The sequence below is a fragment of the Rhamphochromis longiceps genome, linkage group LG15 (genome assembly GCF_057381845.1).
Source record: "Rhamphochromis longiceps isolate RC_006_pf linkage group LG15, R_longiceps_female_GT1.1, whole genome shotgun sequence".
Lineage (NCBI taxonomy): Eukaryota > Metazoa > Chordata > Actinopteri > Cichliformes > Cichlidae > Rhamphochromis > Rhamphochromis longiceps.
In genome coordinates, this window is record NC_140571.1 from 21,897,044 (window position 1) to 21,917,716 (window position 20,673).

General features: G+C 40.3%; 1 protein-coding gene and 1 long non-coding RNA gene across 5 annotated transcripts in view; one reads left to right on the plus strand and one right to left on the minus strand.

Moving 5' to 3' along the window:
* The window catches only part of LOC146652617 (uncharacterized), a 51,367-nt gene that overhangs the window by 10,204 nt on the left and 20,490 nt on the right, over positions 1–20,673 (plus strand). The window lies entirely within an intron of this gene.
* On the minus strand, positions 15,611–20,465 carry LOC146652620 (uncharacterized). 4 transcript variants are annotated; one of them, XM_085383150.1, is made up of 5 exons: positions 19,699–20,465; positions 19,001–19,083; positions 18,185–18,284; positions 17,042–17,086; positions 15,611–16,483 (listed from the first exon to the last, which is right to left on the minus strand). In XM_085383150.1, exons 1-5 carry the CDS (start codon positions 19,699–19,701, stop codon positions 16,391–16,393), a joined length of 324 nt encoding a protein of 107 aa, XP_085239276.1. In that variant the 5' UTR covers positions 19,702–20,465; the 3' UTR covers positions 15,611–16,390. The 4 variants fall into 4 exon arrangements, 2 of the variants coding, with proteins under 2 accessions (XP_085239276.1, XP_085239275.1); XR_014907708.1 differs by lacking the exon at positions 19,001–19,083 and having other exon boundaries at positions 15,613–16,483; XR_014907707.1 differs by lacking the exon at positions 19,699–20,465 and having other exon boundaries at positions 15,613–16,483; positions 18,954–19,692.

The following is a 20,673-nucleotide window of genomic DNA, read 5'->3' on the forward strand; positions in this document are numbered from 1 at the left end:
AAAACATCCTTTAACATGGTTTACTTGGTTTACTGAAAATGATTTGCAGCTCACGAGCAGGAGGACACAGGAGACCTGCACACCTCCAGGACACTGCGGAGTGCAGCTCGGATCTCAGCTGACCCTTCTCACCCTGGATACAGTCTGTTTGACCTGCTCCCCTCAGGCAGGAGGCTCCGGTCCATTCGCACCAGAACCTCTCGCCATAAGAACAGTTTCTTCCCCTCTGCTGTTGGACACATGAACAATAAACGTACGACTGTCCCCACCACTAACTCATGACCCTACGCTGTGTTCACTGCATGATTCCATGTTTTGGCACTGATCACCACCTGCACTCATGTATATATCTTTCTACGTAGCACTTTGAATTCTTATTCTCATGTATATATCTCATGTATATCTCATGCATGTATCTTTCTACGTAGCACTTTTAATTCTTATTCTTACTTTTATTTTTTTCATGTCTATTTAAGCGCAATTTATGACAGCATGTTTGCACTGAAGCACCGCAGCAATTTCCTAATGTTGTAAACCTGCTCAACATTTGGCAATAAAACCCATTCTGATTCTGATTCTGATTCTGAGATGAGGAGGCACAAAACTGAAAATTGAGACAAGTCTTGGGAGTGGTGTCATTAAAGCTGCTGGTAGAGTGCTCAAGGCCTGCGCCGACCAGCTGGCTCCTGTGTTCACCAGACTATTCAACCTCTCCCTGACACATGCCACTGTCCCTCACTGCCTGAAATTGTCAACAATAGTCCCAGTCCCCAAGTCCACCACCATCAGTAGCCTCAGTGACTACAGACCCATCGCACTGACTCCAGTGGTTGCAAAGTGCTTTGAGAAGCTGGTCCTAAAACACATAAAGGACTGCCTCCCACCCAGCTTCGACCCCCACCAGTTTGCCTACAAGGCAAATAGGTCCACAGAGGATGCAATTTCCACTGCTCTCCACTCCGCTCTGCATCACCTGGAGAATCCTGGGACATCAGTAAGGATGCTCTTCATTGATTTCAGCTCAATACTATCATCCAAGACATTCTTATAGACAAGCTGGTAAACTTGGACTCCCCCCCTCCACATGTGCATGGATCAAAAACTTCCTCACAGACCGTTCACAGTCAGTCAAGGTTGGCACCCAGCAATCATCCACCCTGTCACTCAGCACTGGCTCACCACAGGGATGTGTGCTGAGTCCATTATTATACCCCATCTACACCAGCGACTGCACCCCTACGCACCCCTGCAACATCATCATCAAATTTGCAGACGACACCACTCTGATGGGGCTCATCACCAACGATGATGACACCGCCTACAGGGATGAGGTCCAGCGACTGTCAGAATGGTGTAACTACAATAACCTCACGCTAAACACCAAGAAAACCAAGGAAGTGGTCATGGACTTCTGCAAAACAAGAACTGACCCTCCTCCCCTCTCCATAAAAGGTGACTATGTGGAGAGGGTGTCCTCCTTTAAGTTCCTCGGCACCCACATATCCGAGGACCTATCCTGGTCCACAAACACATCAGCTCTAGTGAAGAAAGCCCAGCAGCGCCTCCATTTCTTGAGGGTGCTGAGATGGAACAGGCTGCAGACTGACCTCCTAGTGTCCTTCTACCGTGCCACTATAGAGAGTGTGCTGGTGCACGCCATCCCTGTGTGGTACGCTGGTTGCACAACAGCTGACAAGAAGAGACTACAGAGGGTCATCAGAACTGCAGAGAAGGTGATCGGCTGTCCACTCCCCTCCCTGGACTTAATTGCCAGCTCAAGATGTCTCTCCAGAGCCAGGGCAATTATAAAGGACCACCTCCATCCTAACCACCACCTCTTCAACATCCTGCCCTCTGGAAAAAGGCTCAGATCCATCAGGTGCAAAACCAACAGACTAAAGAACAACTTCTTCTCGTGGGCTGTCAGAACTCTTAATGCAAACTAAGAGTGTGTAAAGACTTCCCCAACACATCCACCCTGACACTGCTGTTGATCATCTATGTGCAATATCTCAGTCTTTCCATGTTCTGTGCAATATTTTTGGCTTATGTGCAATTATTTTGGTCCCAGTCTGTTTCAATGTTTCCTACACATACACCATGTATATAGTTCCACTCACATATGTATACATATACACTGTTTTTTATTTTATTCTATTTATTTAATTATTTATTTATTTTCCGCCTTCGTTGTATATTGGTTTCTCTTCTTACTTTAGCACCTTTGTGGTTCAGCTACCCAATTTCGCTGTGCAAGAAACTGCACAATGACAATAAAAAGCTCTAAGTCTAAGTTTCTAAGTCTCTAACAGGTGACTGTGCAAATACTGGAAAACTGAGGACCTCTGGCGGACAAAAGGAATAATACACAAAAAAGTGCTCAGACATAAACTGTGAGAGTTTAAAATTTGTTCTGCAAAAATAGAATTTCACCAAATTAATAGAAATGCATATTTTCCAGATTACATTATTATAAAAAAGAATATTCAAGATATTGATTCAGATTCTATTTAATCATCATGAAAGACATGTTATAAAACTCATACTGGACTTTTGACACTGCACATATTTCACTTACACAAACTATAAAGGCATTAAAGGCATTTAACAACAGTCATATTATAAGAGAGGATTAAGACTTGAATACACATCTTCTATCAGATTAAAATAACAACAGCGTGAAACACAAAAACTATTAACATTGCTTTAAAGTTCTCATCTAGTTTATATTTACCTATAAAACCAGATGAGATGACATTGATAATATAACAGCAGTTTTCTCTGCTGAGTTGATGTTGCTGATCAGTGGCTGGATGACAAAAACAAAACATAATCAGAATCAGAAAAATGTATTAATCCCTAAAGAAATGATGTGGTTACACAATGATAATAACATCATAAATGTTGCTTTGGCTCATTGACCTCAGGTATTTGAATTTCTCCACCTATATTACCTCTACTCCCTGCAGCATCTCTGTTAAACCTGTCTCCCTCTCATTCACACAACTTCTCTCCAGAACACTCCTCCACCGCTACAGGCCGTCTTTCACCTGTTTCTTAATGTTGTCCACAAACATAATAGACCAGAGACTCCTGCCTGACCTCAACTGTCAACCTACCCATCATCATAAAAATGAGAACAAAATAAAGAGCATAGATTCCTTTCAATACTTTGGATTTCTTTTCTTTTGACAGAGGAAAAATTCAAAATAAGATGAACAGTAAAAACAGGTAATAAATAATAAAAATAGAAGCTAAGGAAGATCTTCAGAACACAAATTTGAAACTCAAATACAACTCAAAACTCTAGGACCATGGCACTGTGTGCTGTTCAATAGTCTAGCAATAGCAATAGTTTTAGTTGTATGTTTTCTATCCAGCCTTCTCTTAGAGCAACTGCTCATATCCATAGCAAAGAACTCCTGGTACCAATTATATTTTCATTTAAAAAAAGGAAAAATAAGTGTATTATAATGTAGCTGGGCACTGTCCCAAAAACTGGTGTTTCTTTAAATCTGTTGGACCCATAAACAATATTCAAGAATTGTCTTTCCATTAAATGCAAATTCTTTTTTTTTCAACAGCTTGAACTATGTTATTTTAAAATTGACAGTAGAGCAGAAGTCACTGCATCATTTCATCATCAACACGAACCTGAAAAAAGCTGTCTGATATATAGATAAAATAATAACAAACAAACAAACATATCACTAAACAAAACACCTTATCTTGGTTTTCTAGGTGTTGCTGATGGTGACATAGGAAACTTCAGGATCCACCTAAACAATGAAGAGAAAAACATGCTGACTCCTCAGTAATATCCATCCATCCACTTATCCTTTTTAGTGTCGCGGGGTTGCTGGAGCCTATCCCAGCTGTCATAAGGCGAGAGGTGGGGTTCACCCTGGACAGGTCGCCAGTCTGTCGCAGGGCCAACACACAGAGACAGACAACCATTCGCGCTCACATTCACACCTATGGGCAATTTAGATTTTTCAATTGACCTATACCTTTAGAAGTGCTTGTATGAATGGGTGAATGAGGCATGTTGTTTAAATGGCCTGCATTTGTATAGCGCTTTTCTAGTCCCTAAGGACCCCAAAGCGCTTCACACTACATTCAGTCATTCACCCATTCACACACACATTCACACACTGGCGATGGCAAGCTACATTGTAGCCACAGCTGCCCTGGGGCGCACTGACAGAGGCGAGGCTGCCGGACACTGGCACCACCGGGCCCTCTGACCACCACCAGTAGGCAAACATGGGGTTAGTATCTTGCCCAAGGATATTTGGCATGCAGCCAGGAGGCAGCCTGGGATTGAACCACCGTCCTTCTGATTAGTGGCTGACCTGCTCTGCCACCTGAGCTACAGCCACCCCTACAGTGCCCCTACAGTAGTCAAAGCACTGGGAGAGTAGAAAATTGCTATATAAGAATCAGTCCATTTACCAATAAAAAAAAACACTGCAAAACACACAAAACAAAATAGAAATAAGAAAAATGGTAACAGACATAGGAAAAAAAACGTAAATAGGAAAAACGAAAACAGAAATAGGAAAAAACAGATTTCCAAAAGCAAAGGGAAGTGTTTCTGGGGAGACAATAACCCGACGGACCAGTTGCAGGGACGCAAAAAATGCTAGGTGTGTTTTTATCATGATTCATATAATACTGATGATGGATTTTTAGGCTAATAGTTAGGCTAACACATATACCACTCATCTTTTCTTTCCTCACAAAACCGATAAATCCTCCACTTCTTTTAAGTGTCTCCCAGCGCAATTCTTAGCATATTTTGGTTCCTGCAACTGGTCCGTCGGGTTATTGTCTCCCCAGAAACACGTTGTGCTTTTGGAAATCTGTTTTTTCCTATATCCGTTGTCGTTTTTCCTCTTTTCGTTGTGTTTTGTGTGCTTTTGCAGCATTTTTCTTATTGCTGGTGTTTTCTTAAGTTGCAGTGGCCTCTCAGGGCCACCGTACAACTGAGTTCCTAGTCTCCACTATGGCCTAATCTCCTCATGTGTATTTAAAGCCCCAGTTTGCTTCTGTTCTTTGTTATGTTCTATGTTCCTTAGAGGCTAGTTTGTGACTTCCAGATTTTTAGTGTTGCCTGAATTATTTTGTGTTTTGCATTTTGGCCTGCTAAGGTCAGCAATAAAGCTGCTTTTTGAGTTTAACATGGATTTGAGTTCTGCACTTGGATCCTACTTTGCCAACAGCTATCCTTGAAAATATGTCTCACTGTAATGCAACATAAACAACTCTTCATTCATCACTTTAATTTCTCAGAAATGGTGTCTCAAGATATTGCATTTGTGTTTTGACCTCTTACTTCAGGTTTTACGATTCATGGTGTGGTCTACTGATTTTATTTTTGGCCTAACTTTCTTATCTTTTGGATGCTTTTTCAGTTAGTGTCATGCATTTACAATTTTTTAGAGAATAAGAAGAAGTGTTTTTAACTCTGGGTGTAGTGGGTGATCTCACCGAGTTCTGATTGGTTTGAGTCTCTGCAGGGTTTGAACTCAGTCCCTGAAAAACAGACAATAGTGCGGTTACATCTGGTGGAAAAGCATTTCTATGAAGGCAGTTTAGTTCTTGTTAACACTCCCTCAAAGATGAGCGGTTTATTTAATTGTCTTTTTAGTGGCAGATATAGGAATATTTAATTATATGTTTCAAAACTCACAGGATTTTCATTCTTCTGCATTTTGTTTCCTGGAAAGACAAAAACAGTCAACTCTAACATTCATAGAACAACTTACAAATGTTGTATCTGTAAATGTTCTCACCTTTCATTCTTTTCCTTATGATGAGACACACAGCTGTTATCAGCAGTGCGACCAAACCAATAGCTCCATTGATGTACCACGAAATAGCTGCGATAAAGCAGACAAAACAAATTTGAAACATTTTTGCATGTTAATGTTTGAAAAACGTTTCACACCATTTAACAGCCATGATACTCAAGTGAACAATGTTTCCTGCCAAAACCACACCATCATATCAAATGTTACATCTTATGTTTCCTATAGGATAGGTAAGTGATTTTCTGTCATCAAAATGTAAATAATATTCATTAGGAAAAAAGATGTAAACTAAAGTATGAACTCTCCTTAAAACTCTAAAAGAAAACGTGTTTTTCCTGCTTAATCATCATAATCTTACGTGATTTTGAAGGATTGCTGATTGTGTTTGGTTCTGATTTTGTGCTGCTTTCAGTTTTTCTCGCTGGTTCCTTTGTTGTGTTTGCTTCAGCTGAATAAATGACAAAAGCAAACCAAAAAGTGTGTCATTATTTCACAAGTTGTTAATGAAAAAAAGATCTTAAAAATGTAAAATCTATCAAACTAATATTTGAGGTCATCTTAAACAGTTGATCGTGAGCTCACCTGTTTCCTCACCTGAGGGCTGAGGGCTGAAGGTAAATGGCTGCACTCTTCCTGTGTCTGTATCAGTCACCTCACACTTCACTGTGTTGTATCCTGCTCAGTAAAAGGTTGATCAGTTGTGCTGTTAGTTTCTTGAAATAAAAAAACATTTAGTACCATCACAGTTATTCTGGTCATCACATTTAGACGAGGCTGAATGACGTCATCAACAATCTTCATTGAAGAAAACCAATAAAAAAACATTAGAATACAGCACTTTTTACAATAAGAGTGAAAATCAATTTAGAAACAACTTTATAAACATGCTTCCCTGAAACAGCAGATCATGCTCAGCCGTCTTATTCATGTTATTGGTAAGTGATTGTAATAATATTGATACGATTATTATTTCACTGCTATAAAAATGTTTCCTGTATCCTTACCTACAATCTGAATCATCAGCATCAGACATAAAAACATTTGAATCCATCTGAATTCATCCATTCTGCTTCTCTGTCTCACGTCTTTCTTGTTCTCAGTCTCAACTGTCACAGTCTCTGAACTGATGACCCTTCAGGACGGTTTGTACTTCCTGTCATTTGTCATGTTTCACCACAAATTTAGCAATTTTTAGTCGTCTCTCATTTATGTTGATGATAATGTTACACAGCTGGAGTAAATCAGCTTTTCTGAAACATTTTTTCTAAAGGAAATTTATATGAAGACTTGGCAGGTTCATATTTTTGTCATTCTCACAGTTGATTTGTGACATTGATGTGTTTGACATTGAAAAGAAAATAATGAATAAAGAAGTCGAATGTGAGATATTTTTTGGAATAATGCAGCTCCCCTTTTTTAAATATTTTAAATCAGAAGGTGCATGACAGTTAATGTGTCAGACTCAATGAATTGATGAATTGATTTTACAACTGCAGGTACAGGAAATATAGCAGATAATGCTATTGGAGTGAAACCCAACAGTTCCTCACCGTTAATCTTAAGTAATTTCCCCCTGATGAGGTGGAGAGGAAGTGTGTTCGTTACAATGTGGTGTGCTCATTTTACTGTTTTTTTAAGAATCTGCTGTTACAAGTGAAAATCTAAAAAAATTAAGGGAAGGTAAGGCCCCCAAATGTTTTGGGTTCGTAGCAACACTCTTGGTTTCTGACAGAAAACGGTAAGTGGTGAGAATAGAGGCTGTGGTTCAGGGGTTATCAGCAGTAGCATTTAACAATAATCTGTGAAATTGGTAAATAAGTATGCTCATTAATATGTTATATATAATATATTAATATGCTCATCAATATGCTCTAGTGTTTAAAACCCTAGAGTTCAGCAAATTAAATTCAACAAATATATCACGAACACCTTATTTGTGATAACCAGTGTTTCAGTCACAGGCCTGTCGGTATTATTCAAGTTACACAGTGGATTTTTTTCTTTTGGCTAAATACAAAATAAGAACAGTAAAAACAGGACACCCAAAATCAAAATCCAGCTTGACGCAAGGAAGATAAGATTAGTTAGGGAAACTATCACAGCAAAGGCAGTAAACTAAAAAGGGCAAAGGGAAGACAAGACACAAATTGGGAGGCAGAAACCGGTGAAGGTAAATACACCCAGCTCAAGGCAATCACGGCAGAGTTGGCAAAGGTGTTAGTAAAGCTACCAAGAAATGAAAGAAAACTAACCAAAATAAAATAGGAAATGAAAAAAGACAAATAAATCTAGAGACCAGACAAACACCTAATGAGCCAGGCATTCATTTAGAGCAAAACTAGTTGTGGGCAGATAACAAATGAATAGAAAAACATTTTATCTCCAGATGACATTATTGTAAGCAATAAGAAGGAAGAAACTGATACAGATTTAATGGTATTTAACGGTCAATAAACTCATGCTACAAAACCCATAACGGTCATTTAGAAATCTAAAACAAACAAAAGCCGAGCGCTACCCCCAACTCGCTAATTGAATAAACAAGAAAAAAAATGATAGAAAATAATAAGGCAGTTCTCTCTTTCTGCTTCAGTGCTTAGTTAAAAGTCAAAGTATCAACACACTAAATACAAAACTTGGCAGTTCTCTGAAATCACACACCCAGATCTGTCATAGATGGTTTGGAGGCCAAGGACGGGCCTGCTGCTGCTGTCAGCTACTGCCGGGGAGACTGCTGGAGAGGATTTTTAAAACAGCCACTTGATGATGGAACCAATCAGCAGCTGCCAGCAAAATCCAGCCACTGTGATTCAAAAGATGGCCAGAGCCGTAACAATAGGATTAAATCTATTAAACTAGATAAGATTATACTGATAATACAACAGCAGTTTTTTTCTGCTGAGCTGATGTTGTGGATCAGTGGTATCTGACAGAAACACCAGAGCCTCCAGTGCTTTCATACTTTATTGAAACATCATCTTTATCATAATGTACCTGTGAAAAACAAGCAAAAAACCCAAAACCAAATGTATCAGATTGTGAGACAAATAAATTGGCATTGTGTTTATTATTACCTGTGGTTTCAGTTATATTCTTTCCATTAGTTCTTAGTTTTCTTTTCTTTTGTGTTTTTGAGTGTTAGGTTGAAATTGTTAAATGTTACCATTATTGTACTGCCAAGGTCTCCCCTTCCATCCATCCATCCATCCGTTCGCTTCCACTTATCCTTCTTAGGGTCGCGGGGGGTGCTGGAGCCTCTCCCAGCTGTCATAGGGCGAGAGGCGGGGTACACCCTGGACAGGTCGCCAGTCTGTCGCAGGGCCAACACACAAAGACATCATTCGCGCTCACATTCACTCCCGCATTCACACCTATGGGCACTTTGGATTAATCAATTAACCTATCCCCACAAGCTGACAGAGGCGAGGCTGCCGGACACTGGCGCCACCGGGCCCTCTGACCACCACCAGTAGGCAACAGGTGAAGTGTCTTGCCCAAGGACACAACGACCGAGACTGTCGGAGCCGGGGCTCAAACCGGCAACCTTCCGATTACAAGACAAACTGCCAACTCTTGAGCCACGATCGCCCCAAAATTATAAACACAACAAAAGCTATTTTGCCCAAACACCTGAAATACATCTAATTAATATTTTAGCTATTTTTAGTTGTTTTAAACAGCTGATCGTGAGCTCACCTGTTTCCTCATCTGAGGTCTGACAGCTAAAGGTAAACAGCTGCACACTTCCTGTGTTAGCATCAGTCACGTCACACTTCATTTTCTCATATCTTGATGGATAGATATAGTGAGACTTCCAAAGGGTCACAGTAGTGGAGCAGTCAGTCTGTGAGGTCAGTATTTCTTTGTCATCTTTGTTCATATCTTGACGTTTAATCAGCCAATTCACGGTGTGATGACACTGTCCATATGTCACCACAGAGCAGCTTACAGTTTTTCTCAGTTGCTTTGGTGCATTTCTCACAACAAAATTGATCTCTGCACCACTACTAAGGCTCTTCTCAAAACAATTGGTGCAAACTGCAAAACATGGTGGATAACTCGCAAAAGTGAGTCACCTCATCAAAAAGAAAAGTCAGTTGCTCAAAATAAGTAGTCAATGCTTCAAAAGCAAGTCCCTTAATCAAAACAGATAATATATTCATCAAAAGCAAGTACTTATATCAAAGTGTCAGGGCTGTCACAATTACAAGTCATTACACCAGCACCTTTGGTCACAAAATCAAATGGTTTGAACAGGTTCTCATTGTGACGGATTTCTTTGTAGGTGCTTCCCAATGACTAATAATAAAAAGATTAACCTGAGACAGATGAACCAGAGCGTTTAGAGTTTGTATTTCTCCTAATTTGTACTGTAGGCATGAATAAAGACCAACTTCCTCAAATGTGAGCTTCTTAATAACCAGAGAACAGTTCGCTGTAACACTCAGTCTGTCTGATTTGACTTTGTCTGTCCAAGTGTGATCAGCTCTACTGTTGTTTTGTGTCTTGAAACAAATGTCCACTCAGTACTGTCACAGTTATTCTGCTCATCTATCACATTTAGACAAGGCAGAGTGACGTCATCTCCAACTTTCATAAAAATGGATATTTCAGTTTCAGATACTGTTGAGAAGATTGATGAGAAATATGAAAGATAAATTAGAATGCAGCAGTTTTACAATCAGAGCGAAGATTTTAGACTCGGGTCTGTAAACATGTCCCATATTTCCCTAAAACAACAGTACATGCTCAGCTTTCTTATTTACTGTAAAGTTTATTGACCATAGTAATACTGATAATATTTAGTTTTGTTGCTAATAAAATGTTTCCTGTATCCTTACCTGGAATCAGAATCATCAGCATCAGAGATAAAAACATTTGAATCCATCTGAATTCATCCATCGTGCTTCTCTGCCTCACGTCTTTCTTGTTGTCGATCTCAACCGTCACAGTCTCTGAACTGATGACTCTTTTTACTTCCTGTCATTAGTCAGATCTCACTTCCTCACTGCAACTTTAGTCATTTGTAGTTCTTTCTTCTTGTTGGTATTGAGTATGTGAGCTTTCTCTGAAATTGATGAATACATTTAAATATTAAACAAAGATGACACAAATAAACACAAAATGCAATTCCTAAATGAAGTTGTTTATTATTAAGAGGGGAAAAACCTATATGGCCCTGTGTTAGACCAAGTTAAATGTGCGACAGTGTCAAAGTGCTATAGACAAGGGTGCAGGGATCAGGTCTCCAGGGAATCTGCAGGGAAAAGCAGGGGGAACACACTCACTCTCCTTCTGTCTCTCTTGGCGTCTCACCAGTCTCTCACTCCTCTCTCGTACCAGAATTTCTGTAAGGAACAAGGGCAGGTCCAGGGTGTCTGTACACAGGGAAACGACGTGTTAGCACAAGATTCAAAATCCAAGAGAACTAGATTACTAGTGTCCTAGCCAGGACTTCACTAACATGAGTCAAGCAACAATCCAGCAAAGAGCAGTCTAACTTCTTCCCGTAAGTAGAGGCTGGTTAATGAGACGCAGGTGTTCACCATCTCCCAGGTATGTAGGCCAAAGGCGGGAGCCCACAATGGCCTCCGCCCAGGCAATAGAGGGAGAGAGAAGGAGAGAAAAACAATACCAAAGCCCACTTGTAGCAGAATATTTCTCAGGCAGACGGTGACACTATAGTTTTTAAACATAACAAAAATCAGACGACGACTGGTTTGATTTAACTGTGGTGATGTTTAGATTGCTCGAGTTGAAAAACGTGTTGCCGTCCAGTTTGTGTGAAGTCAGCATTACAAAGCAAATGCAACAACCTATTAACAAAAAGTCCTTATATTTACTGTGATAGTTGACCTGCTGCACTCTTGGTCTTAAAGCAAATTAGTGTTGTTTTAAGCTTTAGAAAATGAGAAACAGTAATGTTAAATATCACAATGGAGTGGACTTTGAGAGATAGTTTTATCTACTCTGCAGCATAAGCTGAAAAACCAAGGCAGGATCCATGAAGCTGAAACACGTCAGCAGAAGGAGGAAAAGGTGGTGAGGCAGGAAAAAGAGACTAAGAAGGTACCTCAGGCCACCAGGGTGGAGAGAGACTCACGGTCGAATTATGAGGTACAGTAAGCCTGAAAAGACAGGAGCGCTTCAGCTCGCTGTGTCGTTGTCAAAGAATGACAAAGAAAGAATCTAGTTGTCGTCCTGCAGAGGCAGCCCTCTCCGCCCATCCCAACCTTGCAGAAAAAGCTGGCAAATCTTGCGCCATCTAGGCCCTCCTCTGTTTTTAGCCAGCGCTCGTCTAGAACTCTGAGTAACTCATTGCAAAGACTGCAAATTTTTTCACATTTTGCCCTGTATGACAACTCTATAAATAAATAAAAATGCATTCACAGAATTGCTCAGTGTCAGCACCAAACCACCCACCACCCAATGAAATTCCCAGCCAGCAAGGTAAGATTTGTGCAAATTATAAACCTTTATTTTCCTGATCCCTGCCCTGCCTTCAGTCCCCTGTCGTGCTTCAGATGATCAACAGGAAGTGTTCAGTTTGCTGTCAGCCTTACGTTGGTGTCTGAGGAAAGAGCGGTGACAACTGGAGGTTCAGATGGGTTGCACAGATTCACACGAGACCCACTACAATCTGGTAAACAGGTATTGCAGTCAGGCACCACTGAACAGCAGGGTAATGTGTGCAGGCATAAGATGCCAGAACAACAGGGATTTCTATCTTTTGTGCCAGGCTTAGAATCAGTCATTTAGAGACGCTGCTATGTTGAATTTAACCCAGTTAACCCCCAGATGTGGTGAGGCAAAGACACGATACTAACTCTGGGCTGTTAACGTGTGATCTTAATTTGATATTCGTAGTGAAGAATGTATTCAGTACAATGTTTTCCAAGACATTTATTCATCTGTGCTTGTATTCAAGTTTACAGCAAATCATCTGAGAAATGCCTTTGAACTGGTGCCTGTTTCTGGGCTTTTCTTTTGTCACAAACTGCTCACAAAGAAAGACGAATGCTTTAGGAAACAAAAGCTTTGGAATGTATTCTGCAAGTACAGGTCAAACGTAATAGTCTCATTGTTTTATAGCAATGCTGAATTAACTTATGTCACTGCAGGACAGTGCAGCCAGTGGGGCTGATTGTTATAGTCACTGTGCACGACAAGAAAGCATTTGACATGGTGAACTGCTGCCACGGTTTTAGAGAGACGTCTGTTTGTTATTAGAAGTAGTTGTTCTGTTTAATTTGGGGTTTTTCTCCTTTGCTTCTTCGTAGAAGACGACCAATCTGCACATCGAGAAGCTGTCCTGTCTTCAGCTAGGAGTCCTTCTCCAGCTGCTGCACATGCTAACAGGCAAAACATCAGGGAGTAATACAAGCTTTTAATGCTTATGTGAACCACAGGCGTGCTTATAATGTATCAACCTGCAGTGAGACTGTAAAAGCAAAATCTTTCTTGATTTAATTTTCATTGCACAAATAATAACAGATTCAGGAATGTATTCAAGGAAGAGACTGGCAAAGAAAGAGTGGGATAGTCAGGGAGCTGAAGGAAGGAGTACTAAAAGGCTAGGTGCACAGCAAAGAGAGAGGTGTCACTGGCACAGGAAAAGGCTTGTAGTGAGTTGTATGTGAGGCTGGACACTAAGGAGAAAATGATTTTTAATGAATGGCAAGGCACATAAATTGTGCTGGAAGAGAGTAACCAAGTATAGAGATGGAAATGTGCTAATGTGAAGAAAGTGTGTTGAGAAGGGAGAAGGAGTACTTTGGATGAAAATTGAATTAGAGAAGGAAGTGAGGCAACTCTGAAGAGGATGGAGACGGGAGGCATAGAGAGGGTAGGAGTGAAGGCTATGATAAGGTGCGAAGAGAGTAACTGTGGTGCTGCATAAGAAAGTCCTGAGGGGCAGAGAAGTATGTGATGGGTTGAGATTACATCAGAGAGAGGCTCTGAGCCCCTTCTTGTTTGCACTGGTGATGGAGAGGCTGACATATGAGATCAGGCAAGAGTCTCCGTGGATGATGTTTTCAGACAACCACAGAAAGGATTTGTGGATGTAGTGAAGGTGGACATGCAGGGGGTTGGTGTGACTGAGGAGGATGCTAGAAATAGAGAGATGGAGGCGGATGATCCACTGTAGCGACCTCTAAAGGGAGCAGCCGAAAGAAGAAGAAGCACAAATAATTCTAATCATGCTTTTGTTTTATTCTCAGTACTAAGCTATGTAAAGGAAGTCAAGGTTGTTTCCTCCTACAATCACTTTGGTCATGCTGTTCTTACAAGTGTGGAGGTGCCAGATGGTTTAGACTTGTTTAGATTGGTGCTCTGTCTCCCTTTATCCAAACTAAAACTTTGATGGGGTTTTTTATCTTCACTAAACACTTTTTTGCTTTGTGTTTATTATTGTGCTACTGCAAGTATTTCATATATTAGTCAGTTGATTGTTACTGTAGGGCAGCTCTAGGACAATCCCAGATGTGATGTAGCTTGCTTTTATCCAGCAGATACGACATCTCATGAGGAGGTTCGAACCCTGTACCCTGACCCTCCTGCTGACGCACAAAGTCTGGACATCCAGCAGCAGGCCCTTCTACGTGAACAACAGCACAACAGTTTCTATTTCTTTTAATATTAGAAGTCAGTTATTCATTAATGAATACAAATGGTGACTGAAGTTATTTAGACAGGACATTAAACAATAAACTTCCAATAAATTATGAACAATGTGTGACTGAATGTGTTCAGTGAAAGACTTTGAAAATATCGCAGCATAAAACCAGTGTAAAAGTACTCAGACTACTTTTGGGGGTATTTATTTGATGATGCAACCAGAAAATGTGCAGGTTGTGAGTTTAACATTTTCAACACTGGAGAAGAAGTACATGTACACAGACTAGCTAATGACAAACATTTTTTTTAAATTAACCTTTATTTAAACAGGTTGTTCATTTTTCTGAGCTTATCTGGTGTCCAGTTTCGGTGGCAGTAGCATAAGCAGAGAAGACCCAGACCTTACTCTCCCGAGCCAGCTCCTCCATTATTTGGGGGACACTGAGGCATTCTCTGCTGAGTGCTGTGATCTCCCCAACATGTCCTGGGTGTGTCCTGTCTGTCCTGGTGGGACATGCCTGGAACATCTCACCCAGGAGGCGTTCAAGAGGCACCCTTGTCAGATGCCTGAACCTCCTCAACTGGCTCGTTTAGATGTAGAGGAGTAGCAGTTAACTCGGAATGAGACAGACAGCACCTACTGCTGGGGTGGGCCTACAGGAGGGAGAGCTCATGTCGTCTCTTCAGGACACATCACTGGACCCCAAGAAGCTCTCCCCGGAGCTCCCTTTGGCTGCTGGGGTCGGCATACGTTCAACTTTAAAATCACTCTTGGTTCTTGGCTAGCTTTGTGTTAGCATCCTTTGTGTACTGATGCTTGCAAGAAGCTAAAGTTGCTTTGGCAGAATTTTCTTTCTCATATATGCACACATAAGGAGAGAGATGTTTTATAAGCTTTAGTCATCACCGTGCACTTTTCCTGATTCACACAAAATACAGCAATCTGGCACCTTCCCACAGGGTCTTGCACGAGTATTAAACATGTTCATTTGTGCTTTGGACTGTCACCAGATTTCTTCTAGAAGTTTCTTGCCAGTCAGCAACTATCTTGGCAACACCACTTGAGTTTGTGTGTTGCATGCTAACATCCTTATCATATGTGTAATAATAATACTAAAGCTTCATCTTATGCACACACAAAAAACAAATATGGCTCCTTCGTGCAGGGTTTTCTGGTATGTTCATTTATGCTTCCCAATTAAAAAAAAAAAAAAGAAAAAAAAAAGAAGAAAAAGCAAAGTTCTTGCTTCTCAGCCACTGCGGCCACATCCTCACCGTTTTTTAGGCAGTTATATAAACATACTGTGAGTGAGTCATAAGCTTAAATACAATAGTTGAAGGAACAAAAACGTAATGTTTAAAAATACCAGTCAAATCTGATTAAAGTAAATAAATAATAAGTATACAATGTAGTTTTAAGACTTCTCAATGTTTCGTAACATTAATGTTCTATGAACTCGTGAGTCCAGAAATCTGAATGTCATGAAAAGTATTTATTATTCGTGTATTATTATTTTACAATACAAGGTTGTTTTTTTCCTGATACTTCATGCAAACCACATTTCTCCAGGCCTGTCCTAATCAGCTTACTCAGTATCACTAGATCCAATGCTGCTCCTCCAGCAGAGCACACAAAAGTAGGAGAGACCAGAGATGCCATGGCTTAGTTAGGAGACTGTTTGCTTCAAGGCCACTAGAGGGTGCTGCCATAAAACTACAATAAATGAATTGACCTTTTGACCTGCTCACACTCTTTTATGCAAAACCCTGTTGATGTTACACACACACACACACACACACACACAAAGAGATTCTAGGTCTGACCAACCGTGGGCAAAAAGATGACAGTCAATAAAATTCTAAAATTTTATTTATAAACACAATGAATAGTAGTTAAAAGTCCAGTGTCCCATTTAGGTACAAAGTAAAAACACACAGTCCAAGGCCAGAGCCAGCTATGCCACAAAGCCAGTTGCACTCCACACGTTGTTCACTTCAACAGGGGTAGCAATTGTCCTCTGAGACCCACCACCCTGTAAGTAGAAAGCCTGCACAGAGCGACAAAATAAGACAATTCACTATATAATTCACAGCCCATCCATCCCAAACATATCAGATCATTAGAGGTTTTGTCACATTACATACCTGCACTGAGAGACAAAATAACACAGCAGTGTTTGTAATGTGGGCTATAAGTAGACTAGCATATCAGTGCAATCAATTACACCTGCCTCCAATTAGTCCAGCCCTTTTACAGTCATTGACTGGGTGAGAAAACACGAGCAAATCAACCCAAGAGACAAGCAGGAAGACTCTCTGAAGGCTCCTGTGGCTGCACAGGCAGTCTTACAATTACGAGGTTGGAGAGTTGTTGTTTCAAAATGTTCACACTGATTTCACATGCTCATTAACTCACAACCAGCTGACCATATATATTTCTGCTGCTGAGCTGCTTTTTGATGGAGATTTTCTGAATTTATTTTGCTACCATAAGAGCAGACTCCATGCTGAAAGCATGTGCACTGTCACTTGCAATGAGTGGCACTAATGACGCTAAATTTAATTACAGGTCATGGACAGCCTTCATAAATGCTCATATTACTCACCCACACTGAATTCCAGCACAGGTTCATCTGGGTCCTGACTATTTCCTGCAAAGTAACACAAACGTCATCAGAACATTAAGTCAGAGAAACAACATTTGGAGCTTTTGTACATGATAAATTATACTGCAGTAGTAAAACAAAGTCAAGCAGCAGTACATTTATTAAAATCACCTTCAGCTGTAATATTTAAACTGATTTAGTGTCAATTTAGATTATGTTGAGATTAAAATGAAACTAGTACCCTTGTAATGTCTTTTTAAATTAGAGGTAAATATTTGTATATTTTTTACATAATATAATTATATTTACTGGATTTTCTCTCTATTGTAGTTTAGTATTATAGTTATTACTTGTTTTTTATTGACTTGTCTTGTTTTTACAATGATTTGCTCTGAATGCAGCCTTTAAAGAAAAGACTATCTGTTCAGTAACTATCCATCAGACTGGGTCCATGTTACCAGCCAAATGGGTAGTAATAATTAAAGTAAGTTTTGAATTACGTATATTTGGGTGTTTAGGTGACACTTTTGCAAAAAAAAAATATATAATTAGGTTTAAAAGAACTAAACATGTATGTATTTAAAAACAATAAGTGTGTTAGAGTTATTACATTAACAGCTTGTAGCTCACTGTACTATTTTTGAGCACAACTTTGGTGCTTTTGCCTCATTTTTAAATCAGTGATCCCAGTAGCACAGTCTAAGCAGAGACCTCAGTGCTTGGCAAACAATCAATAGAATCAATATAATTATTAAAAAGAAACAAAATAAATGCCAACCATATAAAAAAAAACATAAACTTAAGGAAAAAACTAAACTTGATTTTGTGTCTTTAGGCTATTGTTAACAGCAAGCATGAGGTTAGTGCATATGTATTATTATTGGAAAGATTACTGCAAAGAAAAAAAGGTTGAACCAGGAGGGGGCGATATTGCTCTTCTTACCATGAGTTACATGCAGGCTATTACTTACCATGTCACTCACATTTATTTCACAAAACAGCTGAACCCACTTAATTCGATTTAATTGTATTTATGCAGAGCTGAATCACAACAACAGTCTCCTCGAGGTGGTATAGATTGTAAGGTAGAAAGTCTACAATTAAAAAGAAAAAACCTCAATACAGTGGGAAGGAACAACTCACTTTTAACAGGAAGCACCCTCTGGCAGAACCACGGTCAGGGAGGGGCGGCCCGCTGCGACCCTTTGGGGATGAGGAGACGAAAAAGGGGACAAAAGACACACTGTGGACGAGAGCCAGAGATGAACAAGAACTAATTATTGAATGCAGAGAGGTGTATAAACACATGGTGGGAATCCCCCAGCAGGGTAGTCCCAGGGTAACTAAGGGAGGATTCATGGTCACCTGATTCAGCCCTAGCTATATGCGTTGGCAAAAAGGTAACTTTGAAACTTAATCTTAAAAGTAGAGATAGTGTCCGTCTCCTGCATTCAAACTGGGAGCTGGTTCCACAGAAGGATGATCCCCTTCTACTTCTAAATATCCTAAAAACCACAAGGAAGCCCACAGTCTGAGAGCAAACTATCAAACTACGAGGTCTTTAAAATAAGATGATTATTCAAGACCTCATGTGTGATGGGAAGGATTCTAAATTTGATGCTGGACCCACAAATCATAAAGAGAAACACTAACTCACACACACCAGAAAGTGCCAAGAATTATAATTATATGTAATTTAGTTTTGCGTTCCTTTATAATGCTTTCAACTATACAAATAAGACACTTCATGGGGGCGCCTGAGCCTTGTAGACACAACAAATACTGAACAAACCTCATGCGCCCTGTTGTTGACAAAACGATAAAAATGAATGTGTACTTCTGTCTTATTTAGGTCATTTTTGTAGACAGACTACTGTAATTTCTCAATAAAATGTCGCTTATTATCGCTCACTCTCAAGAACAAAAACGTGAGTGAAGGAAACTGTTTCCAGGGCCTACTCCGTGGATCGACTTCCTCCGAGGCGTGGACGTCTATCAGCAGAGAATGTACCTTCACCTATCAGCAGAGAATGTCCCTTAGTCTGTAACACAGTCAAATATATTCTCAAGTAATATTCAAGCATGCCATTCAGCGTGTTAGTACGAGCAGCTCGGGAGCAGCTTGGGAGAACAAGAAAACAGAGACTGCTTTAGATTGTCTTCCCAAAGTGACTCAACTTTATTCACAAGTACAACAGTTTATATAGAGGGTAAAATTCATGAGACAGCAGATTATCAGTTTAAACCAGTACAGACCAAGATAAGGCAGCGTCTTCCTGCCCTTGGGTGAAGAAGCATCCTTTGTGTAGTGTATCAGTTCAGCTACAATTGTGATTATCTCAGCGACATATTTTCAAGGCACAAAACGAAGAGTTCTTTCATTAGTGAAATCTGAAACAAACCATTTGGCCTTCAACAGGCGTCTAAAAGATTAAGAAACTAATGTAGCTGAGGGAGTGATCTCTGTGGTATTTCAACCTTGTACCAACCTGTGATTCTCACACATCAATTCTTGGGTCAAAGAGAAAAATAACTAAAACAAAGGGGCCTTATTGAATGACAGAGTTTTCCTGCATAATGTCACTATAAAACAATATCCAGTAAATGCTACCATGGTACTAAAATACCTAACAGTGAGTAATTTCCCAGTAGCTCACCATATTTGGGATCTTCTAACATCCACACTTCATGTTTAAACGGTGGTGCGGAGGCGGTGTACCGTCGCAGGCCGGATGTAGCATTCAGCGCGGTGTGCCTTTTTTTCAGTTGCTAAGCAACAGATTTGTCCCGCCCCTTTCGTTATGACGGGGCGGGCCAGTCCTTTGACTGGTGACGTTTCTTTGTAACGTCACCTGACGTTACAAAGAAACGTCAGGTGACGTTACAAAGAAACCTTAAACCGACCTTATATATAGACCTGGCTGTTCAGTTGAAACGCATTCACACAGCGGGACAGCAGCGCTTTAAACGTTCAAACACGGAGTTTAACACAAAACAACATTTTAGACATAAAAAACAAAAAAGTGAAATGGCAAGCTCGAACTGTAACACAATGACAAATGATGAAACAGTTCAGACCAATGGGGATAATTCTACAGTATATGCTTTGGTATCCCTCTTGGATAACTTGGTCAGTAGTTTTTCGAACAAGCAGTTGGAAGCGCTTACCTCAGGCTATCCGGATTGCGTCACCGCTAAGCGGCTTGTAGGTTTTGTAGAGGACGTAATGGACCTGTGTGAACAGTCACTAGCAGTATCACCGCTGAGGTCTTCCCAGAACTCCCCTGTACATGAAAACTGTTCTGTCCACACCACTACTGGCAAAACGGTTTTGTCACGTGTGAAATTTTTGGACGATTCTGCTGAGCAGGAGTTTGATACAGCACAGAATATAGATGCTAACAGCCAAGAAACAGCTAACACAGAAGAAAGCTGTCAAAATGCTGACCAACACAGTGCTGCAAAAGCAGAAAACAATCCAATTCCAGATCCCCAGCAGCAGAAATCCTGTGTTGAACATGAAGCCAGCATCCCACCGTTAACAAACGTAAGTCAAACGGAGTCATATAAAAAGATACAGCATCACAGATCTTCTGTAGACTGTGAGCCACCTGAAAAAACCTTAGACTTTG

What these genes read in the sequence shown, in the direction of transcription:
- LOC146652620 (XM_085383149.1), bottom strand. Translation starts at nt 19,125, where the DNA reads ATGCTTGAATATTACTTGAGAATATATTTGACTGTGTTACAGACTAAG. An exon ending in GAGGGTGCTTCCTGTTAAAA is followed by an intron (nt 17,087 to 18,184) that starts GTGAGTTGTTCC and finishes GTTACTTTGCAG; the next exon opens with GAAATAGTCAGGACCCAGAT. An exon ending in TGTGCTGGAATTCAGTGTGG is followed by an intron (nt 16,484 to 17,041) that starts GTGAGTAATATG and finishes CGCTCTGTGCAG; the next exon opens with GCTTTCTACTTACAGGGTGG.